This window comes from Vanacampus margaritifer, chromosome 8 (assembly GCF_051991255.1).
Source record: "Vanacampus margaritifer isolate UIUO_Vmar chromosome 8, RoL_Vmar_1.0, whole genome shotgun sequence".
Classification (NCBI taxonomy): domain Eukaryota; kingdom Metazoa; phylum Chordata; class Actinopteri; order Syngnathiformes; family Syngnathidae; genus Vanacampus; species Vanacampus margaritifer.
Genome location: NC_135439.1, coordinates 2746038 through 2765255, shown reverse-complemented (window position 1 = coordinate 2765255; position 19218 = coordinate 2746038). Strand labels below are relative to the sequence as shown.

At 42.0% G+C, this 19218-nt stretch overlaps 1 protein-coding gene across 2 annotated transcripts in view; it reads right to left on the bottom strand.

The window, feature by feature from the left end:
* cdh22 (cadherin 22) overlaps positions 1-19218 on the bottom strand; it is a 226968-nt gene that overhangs the window by 34526 nt on the left and 173224 nt on the right. For both annotated transcript variants that reach the window (XM_077573091.1, XM_077573092.1), the window contains 4 exons: positions 13173-13292; positions 6840-7007; positions 5103-5284; positions 3710-3966 (listed from right to left, as the gene is read on the bottom strand). In XM_077573091.1, the coding sequence (XP_077429217.1) occupies positions 3710-3966; positions 5103-5284; positions 6840-7007; positions 13173-13292 (727 nt within the window). The remainder of the gene's footprint in view (positions 1-3709; positions 3967-5102; positions 5285-6839; positions 7008-13172; positions 13293-19218) is intronic.

The following is a 19218-nucleotide window of genomic DNA, read 5'->3' as shown; positions in this document are numbered from 1 at the left end:
ACCAACCACAACCAAAATTCTTCAGATCTCATAAACGCAGATGGCAAAATGCTATCTAATTCCCATTAGATACATTGACACATTTGTCATTGCATTGACACGTCAAGTGCAATTGTGATGTGCAGTTAGCAAGCTAGCTAAACTAGCCTATACCTCAAAAAATACACCTTCCCTTCGGAGAGTGCGCTGGTGTGGCGTTCCTAAAGCGCCTCGTTGCCGGCCGTCATTGAGGTCATTGAGAAAAAGCAGAAGCGCGTGTGTGGGGGGAGGGTGAGGTCACCCAAGTGCGAGCTAGCGTGTGCTAGATGAAGTAGCATCCATGTTTTAGATTATTTAAAATTGGTAGTGCAACAACATTCTTCTTTGCAGCAAGTCAAGGCAGCTTCATTGTGGGAATGCTGATAACATTCCCACTTATGTTGTCTTATTCCTTTATCTTTCACATACAATTAATACTTATTCATTTTCACATAATTTAGCTTTCAATTTACTTTATAAGCATTCAACTTAGTATTCAGCTATTAGCATTCAGCTTTCAGCATTCCCATGCAATTTCTGCACTAGTTTATGTAGCATTTCATATTGTCACCCTTTTGGGAAAAAATATTTTTTGCCTAAATCATCTCCTCGTGTCGCAAATGGTTAATTTTTTTGTATTTCCTGAAAAATCTGAAGAAGGAAAAAAAAGAATTAGCCTAGGCGATTATTTTATGAAGGCGTCGATATAAAATAAACCTCGATGTGTTTTACGTGATTAAAAGTATGACATTCAACATGACGTCAGACATTTATTTTTGTTTTACAGGGACTCTAACTCTTTCAAAAGAAATCATTTTCAGTGAGATCCCACACTAGCAACAGCTAAAGCTGCCAGCCAAATTCAGCTACGTGAACCACTACACCGCCAATAACTTTCCTTGCTACCAACCAACCCACAACGCTTCTTCTGCTCCCGTTTTCTTCTTTTTTTGCCTAAGACTGAACAGATATTTTGTGTGTGTGTGTGTGGATTGCAGCACATCCTTACATAAATCTCTTGTTCCTTTGGATGAAAGCGTCTTTCTTTTAATCCACCGAGCTGCGACACAACAAAACTTGACCGACAAGCGCCCATTTCTCCCCCCCCCCCCCATCCCCATCCATAAACAGGGATTTATGTTCTTAAAATTTGACAGCAATCTCTTTTTCCATACTTGTTGTCTATCCGGGATCATCTTTTGACAGGTGCAGCTGTCTGCCAGCTGTTTGATTTACCTGCTGGAATATGTGCCGTGCTTTTAGCTGCCGCCATTTGAAGTTTGTGGCAAAGCACCCGAGAAGCATTGCTATAAATTTTGCGACTGTGTGTGTGTTTCTTCCCCCCCCCCTTAACTCAAAGCTGGGGTTGCATTAATATGCAGGTCTTAAAGAGTGTGTGTGCTACTAAAGCGCCCGAGGCCGTGAGCTTGCCAACTTAGCCCAGTCGGTGGCTTTTGGCCAGATTCCCGGCCTGTCCTCCCATCCACTTAATCACCCATTCATTTTCCAATGCGCACACGAAGCACACACGAGCGTACATGTTAGCGCACACACCGGCACAGCCTAGTAGCTCTGGGCGGCCTGCGAACAACAATGCTGCCAGTGTGTTGTACTTTATTACACCTGGAACCCGGGCGCCTCATGCATTTTTAATGGAGGTAATTTGCACCGGCCCCGTGAGTGTCAGTGTTACACTCCGTCAGCGACACTGTCTTAGCCCTTATCTACTCCCCCCACCAGCGCCCGCCTCCGGAGCCGGCAATTGCTCTTCCGAGGATGCGTAAACCCAAGACCTTGGTACAGCAGATTACTCGGCGATAGTGTCTCTTATCATGCGCCGCGATCATAGGAAGAAAAAAAAAAAGAGAGAGACGATGAAGCGCCATCCATTATGCAGTTTGAGATGACATCGGCGGGCCCTGTCGGTGAATTATGGCTCTTTTTAAGCTCATTTTTCATGATATAAATTTGGTTCCAATAAAAATGGTATTTACAGTGGTTAAGCCAGCAGAAAGACAGAACAATTGTGTTGCTTTTGCCCTCCTGTCATCATATTCAGCAGTGGGAGCCCCTTTGCATTGTTTACTGACGTGAGCGTTGACCTTATCCGTTTCATTTCTCGCATACAGTCACATAGCACAAGCACGTCAATTCAAGCTTAATTTAGTCCAGTTAAACCACACTCAATGATGGGCCTTTAAACAGTTCAAATTGGTTTGCATCTTGACAACATGTCCAAACACACCAGCATTTCCCAAACTCGAGCAGACATAAATTAGAAACGTGTCTCCTCCCTAGGAACCAATTATGAAATATATTATGTAGGAGTATGATGGTATTTTTATTTAGGCATAAACGTTAATGGAAAGAGACAAACTGAATATTTTTTTTGCAGTCGTCTATAATGTTATGAAAGCCAAGTTGTGGTTGATTAATTGATGATATTTTTTCAGCAAACTCCAGCCGTCTCCGACATTTTTTGCGGACCTACACCGCATTCATGACAAGACTTATTTAGGAAAACCCGCATACAGGTAGACATTTATTGTTTTTGACAATGAACTTTTATGCCATTATCGTAGGGAGGTGATGGTCCATCCACCAATCCACCCACCCAATCCACATATCCATCCATCCACATATCCATCATCCTTCCATCCATCCATCCATCCATCCACCAACCCACATGTCCATCATCCATCCATCCATCCACATATCCACCAACCAACCCACCCACATATCCATCCATCCATCCACCCATATATCCATTCATCCACCCATATGTCCATCCATCCATCCATCCACCCACATATCCATCCATCCACCCACATATCCATCCATCCATCCACATATCCATAATCCATTCATCCATCCACCAACCCACCCACATATCCATCATCCATCCACCCACATATCCATAACCCATCCATCCATCCACCAACCCACCCACATATCCATCATCCATCCACCCACATATCCATCATCCATCCATCCACCAACCCACATGTCCATCATCCATCCACCCACATATCCATAACCCATCCATCCATCCACCAACCCACCCACATATCCATCATCCATCCACCCACATATCCATCATCCATCCATCCACCAACCCACATGTCCATCATCCATCCATCCACATATCCACCAACCAACCCACCCACATATCCATCCATCCATCCACCCATATATCCATCCACCCATCCACATATCCATAATCCATCCATCATCCACCAACTCACCCACATATCCATCATCCATCCATCCATCCACCAACCCACCCACATATCCATCATCCATCCACCCATATATCCATCCATCCATCCACCCATATATCCATCCATCCATCCACCCACATATCACTCCATCCACCCACATATATATCCATCCATCCATCCACATATCCATAATCCATCCACCAACTCACCCACATATCCATCATCCATCCATCCACATATCCATCATCCATCCATCCATCCATCCATCCATCCACCAACCCACCCACATATCCATCATCCATCCACCCACATATCCATCATCCATCCATCCACATATCAATCATCCATCCATCCATCCATCCACCCACATATCCATCATCCATCCACCCACATATCCGCCAACCAACCAACCCACCCACATATCCATCCATCAATCCATAGCACTTTTCTAGGTTTGTGTCTTTTCATACCTGACTGGTTTACCCTTCACATCGGGGTCTCGGGCCGTGACGACGCCAACCAGCGCTCCCACTTTGGTATCCTCCTTCACCTCCATGACAGCGCCATCAGCAGGCAGAAATTGCGGCGGCTCGTCCACATCCGACACGCTGACCCGGACTATAGTCTGGTCCCGGAAGGAGCCCAGGTCCACGAAGCGAGGGTCCACGTGCTTATTCACGGCTTCGACCACGACGTTGTGTGTGCGCTTGCTCTCAAAGTCCAATGGCTAGAAGGGGGAGGAAAAAAAGAAAGTGTGTTTTGTCTCAGTTGCGGCTGTCAGACACCCTCATTAAGAAGTTATTGAGCCAAAACACTGGCAACCTAATTCACCCTGCTGTCACTTTTATTAAACAAAAACAGCAACAAAGAAGTCGGATAATTGCACACATTTCCCACAAAGAATATTGGATCACCAAAGATAGAGCTAGAACAACAACATCAACAATTTCTGGACAAGTTTGCAAAAAACAAAAAGGCATGTGGTAGAAAGATGTTAAACATTAGAATAGAATAGAATATTCTTGAAGTCGAACACTCTAAAAGTACGAGCAAAATCATATACGGGTAAAGCCAAAACATGGTAATATCGTCACCTTAAAAATATTTTTTTTGCTAAACTTATTTTTTTTGTCCAAATCATTTCTTTATGATGCAAATGGTAAAAAAAAAAAAAAGTTTCCTGATTGAATTATTTTAAGAAGGCTTCGATATATAAACACGATTTATATTATACTTACCGGTACAGTAAACACTACGTACTGATGAAATATACACATACACTTTTTTTTTTAATTTTCAGTACACTAACAACTCCTGGCAATATTGTATCATGTTAGATTTATCACATAGGGCTATCTTTAATCTATATGTGTACAACTACAAAAAATGTTTAAATTGGAGAAACTTGAAAGTCAACCTGCAGGTTGTGTTCGACTCTGGAAGTTCCACAATCAATATTCAAGTAAAACCATTTGGGTTCCAAAAAATAAAATAAAAAATAGGGGACAGAAGGAGTCCATTTTGCTCCATCAAGGTATAATCGACACTAATTAGCCCAACGCTCTCCTTTGGGATAATTGCTGAGTCATTGTTTGGATCAGTTCCAGGACCAAAAATGTGGCTCTATAACTCAACTGGCAGAACTATAAGGGTGACACCCGATTACAATGTATACCCTGAAAAATGTTTCTTTTCTTTTTTTTTCTCACCTATCCTCGATTGGTCACTGAAAAATTCACCTAATGTCTGCTTTTGGCATCTTGGCGCCAAGTCACTCCTTGAGTGAGGAGCATAATTGAAACAAAAGTAGCACTTATGCTAGCATATTTTTGCATCTACAGAACGGTTTGGATCCTCACGTACCTTCTTGATGGAGACGACAGCTTCTTGCGTCTCGTCGTCGGTGGTCACCTTGAAGAGCTCGCCTCCTTCCTGGATCAGGTAGCTCATGTCCGTGTTCTCTCCCATGTCTGCGTCCGTGGCGATGACGCGTCCCACCGGCGTGCCGATGGCGGCGCCTTCCGACACCATGAACTGGTACATCTCTACAAAAGGAGGCACGCATGACGACAAGGCAGAATAAATGCGTTGAAATGTCACAATACAAATTGGAAGATTATGAGAAAGCCTTGACTTGCTTTATAGGCTTTCACCTTGCATTTTCTCCTTCTTATCATGATGGACTAAATTCAGAGTCTATCAGAGCGGTGAAATCGTTACCCTTTGCGAGGTTTATCCCTTAGACTGCGCAAACACGATTTAGCAAGATGTAAAAGTTATGAATACAGAAATAAGAAAAGATGTATGAGGCATATCAAGTTCAATTTGAGCCAGAATGATTCTGCTTCTTGAGCTGTGACAGAAGTAAATGTTTAAAAAAAAAAAAAAAAGAATGATTACTGTGTTAGTGGTAGCTTTTGCCTGTTAGATGTCATTGTTGTCTTCTAGCTTTAAAAAAAAAAAGTGGCATATTTTTGTTAGTGTCCCACATTGAAGCTGCACAGGATGATTTGCTACTTTGAGGAAAATTGGTTTAGGGCTGGAGGGACATTTAATTTGACTGCAGAGGCTAAATTAAAATAAAGCAGCCTAGAGTGGCCGCCTTATTGACAAAACTCATCAATAGAACTGTCTGTTATTTCATTATTTCAGTCACTACACAATGTTGGCGATTACAAATAAAAGGCATTTAAACATTAGCTCAATAAAGTTAGCGTTCCTGTTTTTCTAAGCTGTAAATATTGACTTTTCGAGAGGCAAAAATTCTGTGGAATTCAAAAGTCGTGATCTTAGTTAGCATAAATTTATGTGGAAAAAAAAAACAGATGGGTAACAAGGACTTTCCATTAAAAAGACGATATCTTAAATTTTTGTTTGTTTAATTGCACTGGTCAACAAATTATTTTTTAAACAGAAATGCAAGTAAACTGCAAATTTTTTTTTTAATGCTGATTCAGAATCTGCCCTTGTTTTTTCCTCTTGGTCATTTTAATAATAATAATAATAATAATAATAATAATAATAATAATAATAATAATAATAATAATAATAATAATAATAATAATAAAAATAATAATGCTATGATTAAAAATAAAGCTATACATAACAACTAACACATGGTAAGATCCGTATTCCGCAAGCAAACGGTCAAACTTAAAAGCAAACAAACCAAAAAAGAAAATATCTCAAAAACCTGATATGCTACAAAAAAATGTAAATATATTTTTCTAATTAATGTCAAAAATAAATGTGTTGTGTTGACCATTATTTTGCATCTGCAATTCCAAAGTTCTTCTACTTCAGTTATGTTGTAATTCAGTGATCGTCTAGGATACAATCACAAAAAAAAAAAAAATCAATCATCTTTATAACCATTGTGTGCAACAACGTAAAATTGTGCACAATTCAAACAAAAGTTTGGCAAATTAGGATGCAATGCACTTTTTGAAAAGCAAAAATATAGTCTTTTCTGGTCACAGAAATAGGAATGTAAATGTCATTTATTTCAACAACTCCAAGTTCCACAATGAGATTATTTGGGTCTCTTTTTATTTTCTTTTTTAAAATCTCAGTTAGTAGAAGAACGTGTCGGACACTCACTCTGCGGGAAGCGTGGTGGGTTGTCATTAACGTCTGTGATCACTATGGTCACTGTGGTGGAGCCGGAGAGACCGCCCATTTGCCCCGCCATGTCGGTCGCCTTGACGACCAGCTCGTAACGATCCTGCGTCTCGCGGTCCAGATCTGCCACGGCTGTCATTATGATCCCTAATGATAGCCCGATGGGAGGCCAGAAGAGAAAAAGAAAGGGAAAGAAATAGGGAAAAAGTTCAAGTCAAATGGCAAGCTTATGCTACCCGTTAAGCTATTATCATAATAACCTTCCGTTCGACGTCAGACAAGCATTCAAGGATTTCATTTCGTCAGGCGTGCTGCTTGCTGACGATTGTGTCACATTTGTGCCGGTGTGCATACATCACTTTTTGACAAGTGCTGTATGAAAAGGAATAATGTATGCCAGAAGACCGTGGGACGCCTGAGCCACACTGGTTTAAAAAACAAAAGTCACAGATTTCCAAAGAGCAATTATGGGAACACTGAGAAAGTGCTAAAATCTCAGCTTGAGCATTAGCAAGCATAAACGCTTTTATGGAACGTCCTTGTAGTGCAATCAAATAAGCGTAAAAGTGCAACAGGTTAGCTTATGTTGATCCAGAAGGAAATTTTGCAAGGTGCTCTCACAAGAATTTAGCAAATATGCATGCCCTATTTTTCAACAGCAGCATCAGTACGGTGGACAAGAAAAAACTTTTTCGAGACGTAAAGTATTGGTACGGCAAGGTCGATTCTTTCTTTCTTTGTTATATACTGAAGACATTGATTTTGATGAATGTGACACAAAAGTTTTAAAATTCCAGATTTTTATTCAAAATAACATACATAATAACATTGCGTGTGGCGTCCCTCAGGGGTCAGAGTTAGGACCCAAATTATTTATTTATTCATTTGTTATCATAATCCTCATCGTCATTATTATTATTTTTATTATTGCTGATGTTCACATGTAAAAGCCAGGTGTATATGGTATTATTATTTATTTTTTTACTAATAACAAGTGTATTAAACCTCATTATTAAAGTAGCACAACTGAATTTTTCAACCTTAATACAAATATTTTCATGACTCTGAAATTTAAGAGACTTAAGACTTAAACCTAGTTGAATGGAACCTTTGTCTGTATGATTTTTACTGGCACTAAGCAACTTTGAGGAGGATGGTAGGAACACACTGCCACACAAAAAAATACAAGCGTGCTGACTGCTTTATGGCATACGTCACTTCCTACTTTCGTTACAAAGACGGAAGTCAATTTGAATGTTGACGCACGATTACTGCTTTCCTGGCAGAAGCTGCAAAACAACTCAAAAGTTTTGTCTGAGGAGACAAAAAAGAAAAAAGGAAGCTTGCCCGGATAAAAAGACAGTCAAGGATCAACATTGGCCCGGCTTTCACTTGTTGGTGTGAAAAATTTGCAAAAACGACGCAATGCCCGAAATGTGGTCTTCCTTTAGGCGTAACATTACCACTTTTGTCCATATGGCGCCGCCATAATCAACATAAACTGAAAGTTCCTTAGTGTTGCCAGTGGTATACTATATAGTCTAATATTGTACTATGCTTAACAAAATTTATAAATCATAAAAAAAATTGATTTTGATGATGAAATGGAACTAAAGGGGTATGAACAATAAAGTTTCAAAAATGTATTCTATGTCTAAATGGCTACCAAGGACTGGGTTGACGGCTGTCTTGATTTCTCGTTTTCATTTCATACCCGATTAGTTTGAATGCATTTTTTTCTGTAAATTGCCAAACAAGACCGTTTTGTAGACTTCCGAATTCCTTCTAATGCTACCATCATGTCAAGACGTGCAGTTACGATACTCGCCAATGTTTTATAATGATTGGAAGAATGGTCGATGAGTTTCTTACCCATTTGCTATAATCTGCCTCTGCATGGACATTTTGGTCACTGGCATCCATCTTTTTCAACATGCCTCATTTAAACTTTGCGGACCTGTGTATGTCACTCCACTAAAGCTGTATACCAACTTTGCCTTGTTTTAGTGATAATTAACAAAGGATGGCGAGAAACAATTGTGACAGTTTGAGTCAAAAGTTCATTGTCAAACCCACAGACTGTGTTCAAAATCACTTATGTGTTTACCAGGAAAAAAAAAAATCTTGCCATTCATACCTTCTTTAGTCTTTTTGAGCCAATGGAAAGTTCTGCTTATGTTTAAACAATCGAAGCTTAAGAAGCCTGTCAAGTGCGTCGTCCTTCCTGGAAGAGAGGAGACCTTCTCCTCGCTGGCCCTGCAGCATTAGCGGCCGGCTGCTTTACTTTGCACTAGTAATCTAATTCCTGTCCTCGCCTGGGGATTATCCACATCAGAATCTATTGATGCATTTCCCCGGTTATTGTGCTGTCTCGCTCCCCGAGGGCCGCAGCGCTGTGTTGGGAATACAACTCAATGATTCAAGTCACAGTTAGCCCTTGACCGTGTCCTATGAGCAGCCAAAATGCAGTACATGCGGCAATGCAGTTAAGGAGATGACATGCACTTTTCCCAACCCCCCCACGCCCCCCCCCCCCCCCCCCATCCATTCATCAAATGCCAGAGGGGATGCCTCGAAATCCACACGGAATCCAAGTTGAAGCCCTGATCAACATAATGGCGGAGCAACTTCATGTAGATGAGGCTTTTATTCATGGAGGCAGTCAGTTTAGCATGTGTGATTCACATTCCAATGCGTGCTGCGCCGCTGAAATATTCTCCCAATTTTACCGGTTGTGACCGCGCACACCAACTGTGAAATAAAGCCCCAGTGTGCATAATATTAATTTGATATAAAAGACACGCAAGACATTCTAATCATTTTTTTTTTGCCTTCCCCCTTTCCGCTCGCTAGACAAAGGAAATATGACTCTGATTGCGGTTTTGAAAATCATTTGCCCTACATTTGAGCTCGCAGGCGAAGCAGGGGTGTCCAACATGCGGCTCACCAAACATTTGAGGCTCGTTGGTGGTCAAAATATTTACTTCACTCAAGACTTTACTTTGTGTTAGTTACAGTATGGTTTGGTGATGTCAATGCTGTAAGAATGGAACTCTGACTTAATCTTGGTGGGGACGATTCCACCTGACCAAAAACTTGTGGACTAATTTTCTTACGTTGTTTGGCTAGGTGATGAAATAACATCAACATCCGTTTTGAAAGATTTTTTCATTAAATGTATTTTTCTCCCCCAAAGTAACCGCTTCATTGCTTAACCTTTGTCAACCTTAAACATTTCTTGACAATAATATGTTATATGTAACCTCACTAGTCTAAACATGACATTCTAATTATTATTACATTTGTGGAATATCAACCAGCCGTTTTTATCGATCACAGAGGGCAGCCATTTTGTGACTTGCTGTCGACTGAAGATGACATCACATTTGCTCGGGCTCAGGCGACGACCACGGCTCACCTGTTTTCTGAAGTTGAGCTGTGATTGGTTGTTACCTGACACCTGAGCAACTGTGATGTCATTTTCAAGTGGCAAAATGGCCGCCCCCCGAGATGGACTAAAACAGGTGTATTTTGCTGCCTAACTCTTATTCCACTAACACAATATTAACCAAAATACCGTATTTTGTCATGTTTCGGTTCTGTAGGGGTTGGGTTTTTGTTTGCTATGGGTGTTCTTTTTTATCTGTGGTTGGTGTTTTTTGTCTTGTGTTCCTGTTTTTTTTCCCTTGTCTCGTCATGTTTAACCACGTCAACCTTTGTCTGTCTTCCTTTCCCCAGGTGTGTCTCATTAGTGTTGGTGTATTTAGTCTGTTGCGTTTGTCCAGTCTGTGTGGGTGCATTGCCAATTGTGGAAGCTCGTGTGTCAAAGCCAAGTCCTCGCCACAGCCAAAGCCTTGTCACAGCCAAGTCGTCCTCGTCGCAGCCAAGTCGTCCTCGCCACAGCCAAGCCCTCGCCACAGCCAAAGCCTTGTCACAGCCAAGTCATCCTCGTCACAGCCAAGTCGTCCTCGCCACAGCCAAGCCCTCGCCACAGCCAAAGCCTTGTCGCAGCCAAGTCGTCCTCGTCACAGCCAAGTCGTCCTCGCCACAGCCAAGCCCTCGCCACAGCCAAAGCCTTGTCACAGCCAAGTCATCCTCGTCACAGCCAAGTCGTCCTCGCCACAGCCAAGCCCTCGTCACAGCCAAAGCCTTGTCGCAGCCAAGTCGTCCTCGTCACAGCCAAGTCGTCCTCGTCACAGCCAAGTCCTCGCCACAGCCAAAGCCTTGTCACAGCCAAGTCGTCCTCGTCGCAGCCAAGTCGTCCTCGTCACAGCCAAGTCGTCCTCATCACAGCCAAGTCGTCCTCGTCACAGCCAAGTCCTCGCCACAGCCAAAGCCTTGTCACAGCCAAGTCGTCCTCGTTGCAGCCAAGTCGTCCTCGTCGCAGCCAAGTCGTCCTCGTCGCAGCCAAGTCGTCCTCGTCACAGCCAAGTCAAAGCAACTCCACGGCAAGTCAAGTCAAATCAGTTCTTGTCACGTCACGCTCATTCCAATCATAGCGACCAGTCTATTCACGTCCCGTCCAGTCATGGCAACCAGTCTACTCACGTCCCGTCCAGTCATGGTTGTCTGCTCACCTTTCTCCATATGGTTAATAAAAGTACTACTCATTGCACTTGAATTTCCCTGCAATTGGGTGCACCATCCCTCATTCTCTAACGTTCCATTATAACATATTTAGAATAGTGGGGCTGCATAGAACATATTATTGCCAATCATTTTTTGGGGGGTTGACTTCCTGAGAATACCCGGAATATAAATTAGTAGCTTTAACATGTAAACCAGAAACGAAGAACACTCATTAAACCAAAAATGGAAACTTTTCAATTGCAGCTTGACCTGAAAAATAACACACAGCCGATCTGCTGCTGTGTTGTCAGTCTAAGAGGAAGCGGCTTGTACGCTCGTCGTTTTGCCCTCCTTCAATCGCGCCTATTAGGCTGGCCATCCCCGCCTATGAAATGCAGAGTGTGTCAGCCAACGAGAGGTGAGGTCGTGAGGCAGGCGCGGGAATGAACCATCCAGTCGGGTGTACGTTCCCGCCAGGACAGAACCATTTATCATCCAGGCGCTCAGGTTGGCCAAATCAAACCGGTAGCCGTGGAAAAGGGAATCATTAAAACTTTAGTGCTTTTCCCTGAGGAGGAACGGGGCGCACTCCAAGGCCCCGTGCCAATGCTAAGCGACTACAGGCCGTCAGCTTGTTATATTCCTATAACACTTAAACCTGTAGAGAAGTAGGATATCACCTGATATCACCTGGGGATGCTCTTGATATTGAAAATCCAGATTAGGTGGATTTTTGAATCCTGGCAAATGGCATTGGAGACTCTGCGTGTCTTGTTTTGTTGGATATGACCGTAGCTTTCTATACCGTGGACCACAGTCTGCTGGCTCCTTTGCAGCACCAGGTGGACATTTGTGGTAGCACTCTAGAGTGGTTTCGTTCCTCTTTGGCTGACAGAACTTTCTGTGTCCTGTACTGCCCCATTGCCATATGGTGTACCACAGGGTTCTAATTAGGGGCCCTGACCGGTTTCATTGTATTCGCTGGTTCCATCTTGCATATCTTTTGTGTGATTAATGTAGTATTATTTTATTTACTTACCTACTTATGATATTTATTAATTTATTTTGTGTTATTTTTGTTTGCCCTGTCTTTACTTCATGACAGATTGAGTTGAATTGAGTTGTTGTTAGACACGTTTTGCACAATTCGAGCAAAAATATACCTCAATAACTGAGGGTGGAGCACTTAAAGGAGACAAATTATCAGGATATGTAATTTGTTTGCAGTTCCAGAGAAGGTTGCATCCAGGAATAGCCTCAAGTAATGGGCCACATCATTTCATCTAAAGACAAACAAATCATTATCGGCTCACACGCAATCGTCTGTTCTGGAAAATGTCCATACCTTCACTATATTACATTCATTCCTAACCTACCCGTCTTATTTTCATTTATTTATTTGATCTAAATGCAATACCCGTGGGAAGTAAAGAGTATTAGATGGGATCGGTACCACCATAACCATTGCTACTTCTCAGTGTGGCTGTAAGGCTTGAGCTGCCAATCTCCCATGATGCTTTGCAATGGCTTGTTAAAGGCTCTGGGGAAAGAAATCAATGATATTCAACCTGTTTGCTCAAATGAATGAAAGTCAGTTGAGTGAAACTTTATAAGGTGCCTTGTTTTACTCAATTGCTTTTATGTTTTTAGCCACAAAAGGTGATTGGTTGAGGGAATTGTGGCCTGAAATCGTAAGATGGTTTCAGGTAAAGACAGAAAAAAATGCATGGGGTCATTACTTACCTGTGTGCCTGCCCACGGTGAAGAACTTTTCTTCATCCAAGACACTGTAGACCACGCGGGCACTGCTGCCGTAAGACGGGTCATCGGCGTCTGACGCCGTGATCTTGAGAACAGACGTTCCTATCGACACAAATCAAGCATTTCAGTTTCACCTGGGACAGAAAGTTTGTGCAAAGGTTACAATGACTGTATAGACTGTTCGTGTTAATGTGATTTTTAAGGTTCCAAAAGGAGCGAGTTTCATCACGATGCAGAAACAGTTGCTAATGATTAAAATGATCGTTTGGCGCGGTGACGCTCCCAATTGTCTTGGCTCTCTCATTAGCACAGACGCAGCTCTTCAGGATGAAAGAGAACATAAAGTCAATATTATCATCAACATAAAGTCAAGACGCACCAGAAGGCCGCAGCATAGCGATTAAAGACGATTACTGGCACGATGAATGACGACATTCAAACAACCGTGCAACAAGACGATCATTTGGCAGTTTTTTTTGTGGCTTCAGCTCGTCCCATCTGTGGGGCGGCGTGACACAGTATAATCATGTGCACTTCTGCTGCAGCCACTTGGCTTGATAAGCGCACAATTTGGAGGAATGGAGCGGTCGTACCAAACTTTTCCCCAAATTGTTGTAACAAAAAATGTATTGCCCTTTTTTCCTGTTTGGCAGTTTAGTTTAGTTTTTTAATCCTTGCTGATGCTGCCCATTCCTTTTCTTTTTTTTTTGTTCAGGCTTGGATGTGCTTATTTAAGAGTAACGCGCTAATTTGAAATGTGTTCTTGAAGGTAGCAACTACCTGACACTACTAGTACTCTTCGGTAAGAGCATTTTTAGTTATTGTTTACATGCAAAGTGAGTTACATAAAAATGATTTAGTCACATTTTATCAAAAGCTCAGCCCGAGGCCTACAACATTTGAAGGCTCTTCAAGCAAGGCTGTGAAACAATAGCACTTAATAAATGCACATGCTTTCGTTCTGAAAATGAATGCACAAATTGACATGAAGATAAGGATCCTCAAGGACAAAGGGTGGGCCGTTGTCCCCGTCACTGTGGGTAATTACTGACAGCTGGTGGTGTCCACCAAAGGTCACCGCTGTAGCCTTTGCCTTTCGCGGAGCCCTGTCACGCCACAGCTCAGCCGCCAAATGGCTGTATGCTAATGGCGCTAATTAGCTCCGAGTGTCAGAACGCTGTTCACTTCCTGTCATCGTCTTGGTGGTGGCTGGAAAGATCCAGATCAGCTGTCATCTATTGCATCTCTTTTACGCTTTTACAGCAAACCTACGAGTTCAATTTATATATATATATATATATATATATATATATATATATATATATATATATATATATATATATATATATAGATAGATAGATGGATAGATAAATAAAAATAAGAACAGCGATGATTGGCTTTCCGTCATCTTCTAGCCGTTCAGTTCAGCAAATCGACTACAAGCGTTTCCGGATTCAGCTCGGTGACAAATCACCCACAAGATAAATTGTCCGTTGTTTCCGTTGCCGCCTGACATATTCCCAGTTCTCTCAAAGCCCTTGGAAGGAGATAAGGATAGATACCCATCTTATCGTATTGGAAACATTAGACTGGAGAGACTTTTTTTAAATTATTATTATTGGCAACAGACAGGGGGGGTTTGTTAATTCTGCCCACTTGCTTGGCCCAACTGCAGTGCGTCCAATAAAAGCATTTCCATCCACTGGATTAGTCTCTTATCTTAATTTTCCCCAGGTAACAACATTGGTTTGAGCTACTGGCTGCTTGCCACTTGTCAGATGGCTTGGAAGAACTATATAAATGCAAATGATTCTTTATTGTGTTTGTATTAAAACACAGAAGTCAGGCAGCAGGTTTGGGACTTGGGTTCTTATTGAAGTTGGAGATTTTTCATACTTAAAGTGTCTGCTGCTGTCATGTTAATGCAGATTAAATTGCTGACAGGAAGGGAATCAAATACTCTATTCTTTAGTCAGTATGTAATGCAGGTATACAGTTTATTTACTCTTAGCAGGTAATCGTATTAATCTTCAGTACTGATTTTTTTGTTGCTGTTTGTAACTGCAAATGTTTTCTTTGTTGAATTAATTTGATTAATAGAAAACATGTTTTTTTCATGTTAGTTTTCCAAATTGTTATTAGAAGTGATACGAGTGCAAATCCAACTAAAAAGCATGACGGATATATATATATATATATATATATATATATATATATATATATATATGGGTGTGGAAAGGTGATCCTCAGCTTTGCTATTTCATGTGTTTTAATGAGGTGCAAAATGCTAATTTGAACATAAACTGCGACGCAAAGACGATTATTTTGAGCATTGTAGTATAACCCATTAAGCAACGGATGTTTGAACACAAATAGCGTAACAATTATAATTAAAGTCTTCTTCATTTGTGAAGAGCTGAATTTGATTTACAACTATAATATACTGCCCCCTGTGGCCAAATTGCACACACCAGAAGGAGTCAAAATCGATTCATTCTTGACTTTCTATTCAAGTATAATTGTATCTGTATCGGTTTTCAAATGTAGGCAGCAAAAATAAAGGTTAACAGAAAAAATATTGACTCAAGTAAAGTCCAAATACCTGAAAAATATATGTAAGTATACAGTAAGGAAGCATTTGTGCATTGTTGCTTCCTAGCAAGCACTTGGTTTAACGCCCGACTTGGTTATAATAGTAAGAATAACGCAAGCCATCAGGGGCGGCTTCGACACACCTTTTCAGCTCTGTGAGAGCGATGGTTCAATTAGGACGAGGGGGCCCCCGCTGCAAAAGCGTGCGAGACGCGGGACTGACAGCTATTTAAGAGGTGGCCTCGTAAAAGAGATTTGTGCCCACCTTAGCCTCTTGCCGTGCCGGCGAGGGGATCTAACGGCCGCGGTGACGAGCCTCTCGCCTCTCGCGTCATGCGCGGGACTACTGACTGCTGCCCGCCTTGCATTATGGATCATTTAGTAAAGTCGTAAAAGCTGAGGTGTTTTCACATGAAAAGTTATTTCATCACTACTTCCACCGTGATTCATTCCTCCCCCGTCCACACAAACGCCTCGGGAGGGAGGGAGCGAGACAGGATGAGGAATAAAGGAGGGAAAAAAAGCTGGCGTGTCATAAAAGCCAATGGGCTGCGTACATTGATCCTTTTCGAGATCTCGATGAGGATTTAGGGAGATGTTTCATCCCTCCTGACAGAGGTTGTAAATCCAATTTTGGTTAGCCTTTGAACTTACAACTTATAATAGATCATATCAGTATATTATGGTTTATTTGTTTTGCTGACGGTATTTTGCAGCACTGAGATAAATACAATGTCTGGTGTAAAAGGAAACACTTTGTCACAGTATCATGTGGATGATCTACAAATAAGTATCAGATCTAAATACTATTCACGGTCATGAACGTGCGTGCCTACATGGTGCGCCTCGTGTTTAGCAAATCAGCTGTACAGTTCTGAGGTTGGTTTGAATCTGTTTTCTGGATCCAGGGCTCATACTTGCAAACTCCTACTAAGGAACTCGCCCAAATGAACCCCAATCGGAAGCAGGGACAGTAGACAGATGGGCAATGCTAAATTATAAAGCTTTTTTGGCTACAGTATCCAATGTGGGTGGAAGCTGGTGGCAATATTTGACAATCCCGAGGAGTATTCGTCATGAAAACAGGGGTCTGAGAGACGGTTAGTCACGGCCTTTGTCAAAGTCAAAAACAGTATTTATTCGCTTCCTGGTTTTGTCACAGCTGCATGTCCCGTCTTCAACAACGCCTGATTAGTCAGACCTAAAAAAGGTTGGTTGCGAATGTGTACAGTAGTACAAGATGGATTCTCGTAGTATTTGTGAACAAATACCGCGAGAATTCAGCATGCTGGCAAGGTTACCCCCCCCGTTGCAATAAATCCCACATTCTGCAAGACCGCTCGGTCCACCTCCCTCCCTAACACTGATTCAGGCCACGTGCCGATCAGCTGCAATCAATTACAGCAAAGCAGCAGCGGTTGAGCGCATGGCGGCGTGGACTTCGCGGGTCGCCTGCATAAGGACGCTTGGCAGAGACTATTGATTGTAAGTCACTGCTGCCTCGACCTGTCTCATCCGTTGTTAGCATGACAGACTGGAGCCATCCTAATGTCGACTGCAGCACTTTGCCCGGAGTTATCTCAGTGTAGCAGAGCAACGGAGGTGTGATTAGACCTTTAATTCTCACACGACATACAAAAGCGTGAATGTGCTATAGCTCTCGCAATGACTATATGAAGAAGGAGCTTGGATTCAAAATGTGGTTTGATGATACTGTGAAATCGCTGCAGCACTGAGGAGAACTGGATGTAAATTGAGTTCTGAGAAGCTCCACATATCATTCAACTTCACCAGGGTTCTTGTTCTTATACAGAACACTAATGTATGAAATGTTTAAAAGAGGTAAAATTCAAATATCCAACAACAAATTCAGACCTTTTGGGACTGGTAGAAAGCTGTGAAAGAATATCAAATGATAGTTCTTCAAACAGTGTGTTCTCAGCTTTCTGGAAATCTATACCAAAATCCATCTTGGTGTTTGAAGCACGAGGGAGGTTGAGGTTAGTGGTATGGTTCAGGTTCAGGGTATGTAATAGAGGTCTATATACTAAAAACGGGCTGCTATATGTATAATCGTTTACTGTCTTTAGACTTGCTGAATGCCATGCTCCAAATAAACGTACACAATTGTATGTTGAGGTATCTTGGGGTTAGGCTAACCTTAAACCCAAGAGGTTCTTAGGAAGTTTAGAGTAAGGATCAGAAATTGGTGTTAGACCACCCCCCCAATGTCTTGCCCTGCTGCACATTCAGCCTTTTACAGACCCTTTCCGTTGCAACCACATCAAACTTTAGTAAAAACATCCTTCAGTGTATCCTCCACTAACAAGTGTCCTGGGTGTGCATCGCGTCCCGCAGGACGTGGACTAGACGTTGAGGTGAAAAGCTCAAACGTTTTAATGCTTCAAACGTAACGAAGAAGCCTTGAGGAAAATGTGGCAATATAGCTGTTTGGCAATACTTAAAGCTCCGTGTTTTTAAACCCTCAAGAGACTTCGCTCAAGCTGCATAAATATTTGAACATTTGCTATTGATGGGGAAGAGCACAGGGGGAACGAGCCGGCTCCTGTTCAAATATTAATGGCGCTTTCCAAAACATAAACATGAAGCCGGGATTCCAATGTAAACCACCTGCTACAAAGTACCATGCAAAAAGCTGCTGTTGATACAGAGATGTAAATGTCTCCCTCTTTTGAGAGCAACACTCATAAAAAACACACTGTTTGAGGCAACAAAAAGCACTTTATGCCACTGCGGCTGTCTCGTTTCTCCGTATAAAGACTATATTTAGCCAGTCTCAACTCAAGGAATGTAAAAACAAATTGGCCTCCATCTCTGTGCAACAAAAAGCTGGAGAAAACCAGAGGAAAGTAGAGGATGTTGATTGAGCAACAGGACAGGACCAATAACTAGTAGGATCATTGACTAAATGTTGAACTCGAACTTTTTTTATACTCTGGGGTTGGATTTACAGTGAAGAAAGTGTTTGTGAGACAGATTGGACATAGGCTACCCTGTCAATCTGTGGCTATCCAAACAACACGGTAAATAAAACAACCGCGGTGACGCATACGGTTGAGGGTGACGTGTCAGTAACCCATCTGACAGCAGTGTACACCCTGAACTGCTCGCCGGCCAATTGGATGGATGGATGGATGGATGAAATCATGTGGTATCCAACATTGACACCTGTGTAATCATTTAACCCGATCCCGTCATTTGAAAATGTAATGGATATTGATATAGAGTTCTGTACTTATAGACCTGCTGTGCAGACCCAGCCTAAGTGCTGATTATTCCCAGTTGGGGGCCGAGTTAGGTTCTATTTATTTTATTTGTTGCTGAAAATGTTAAACAGCAGACAGGCAGTGACTCATGGCTTTCTCAAAAATCACTTAATTCCTACCAATGAGCCGAGGCTGTTATGCATCCATTT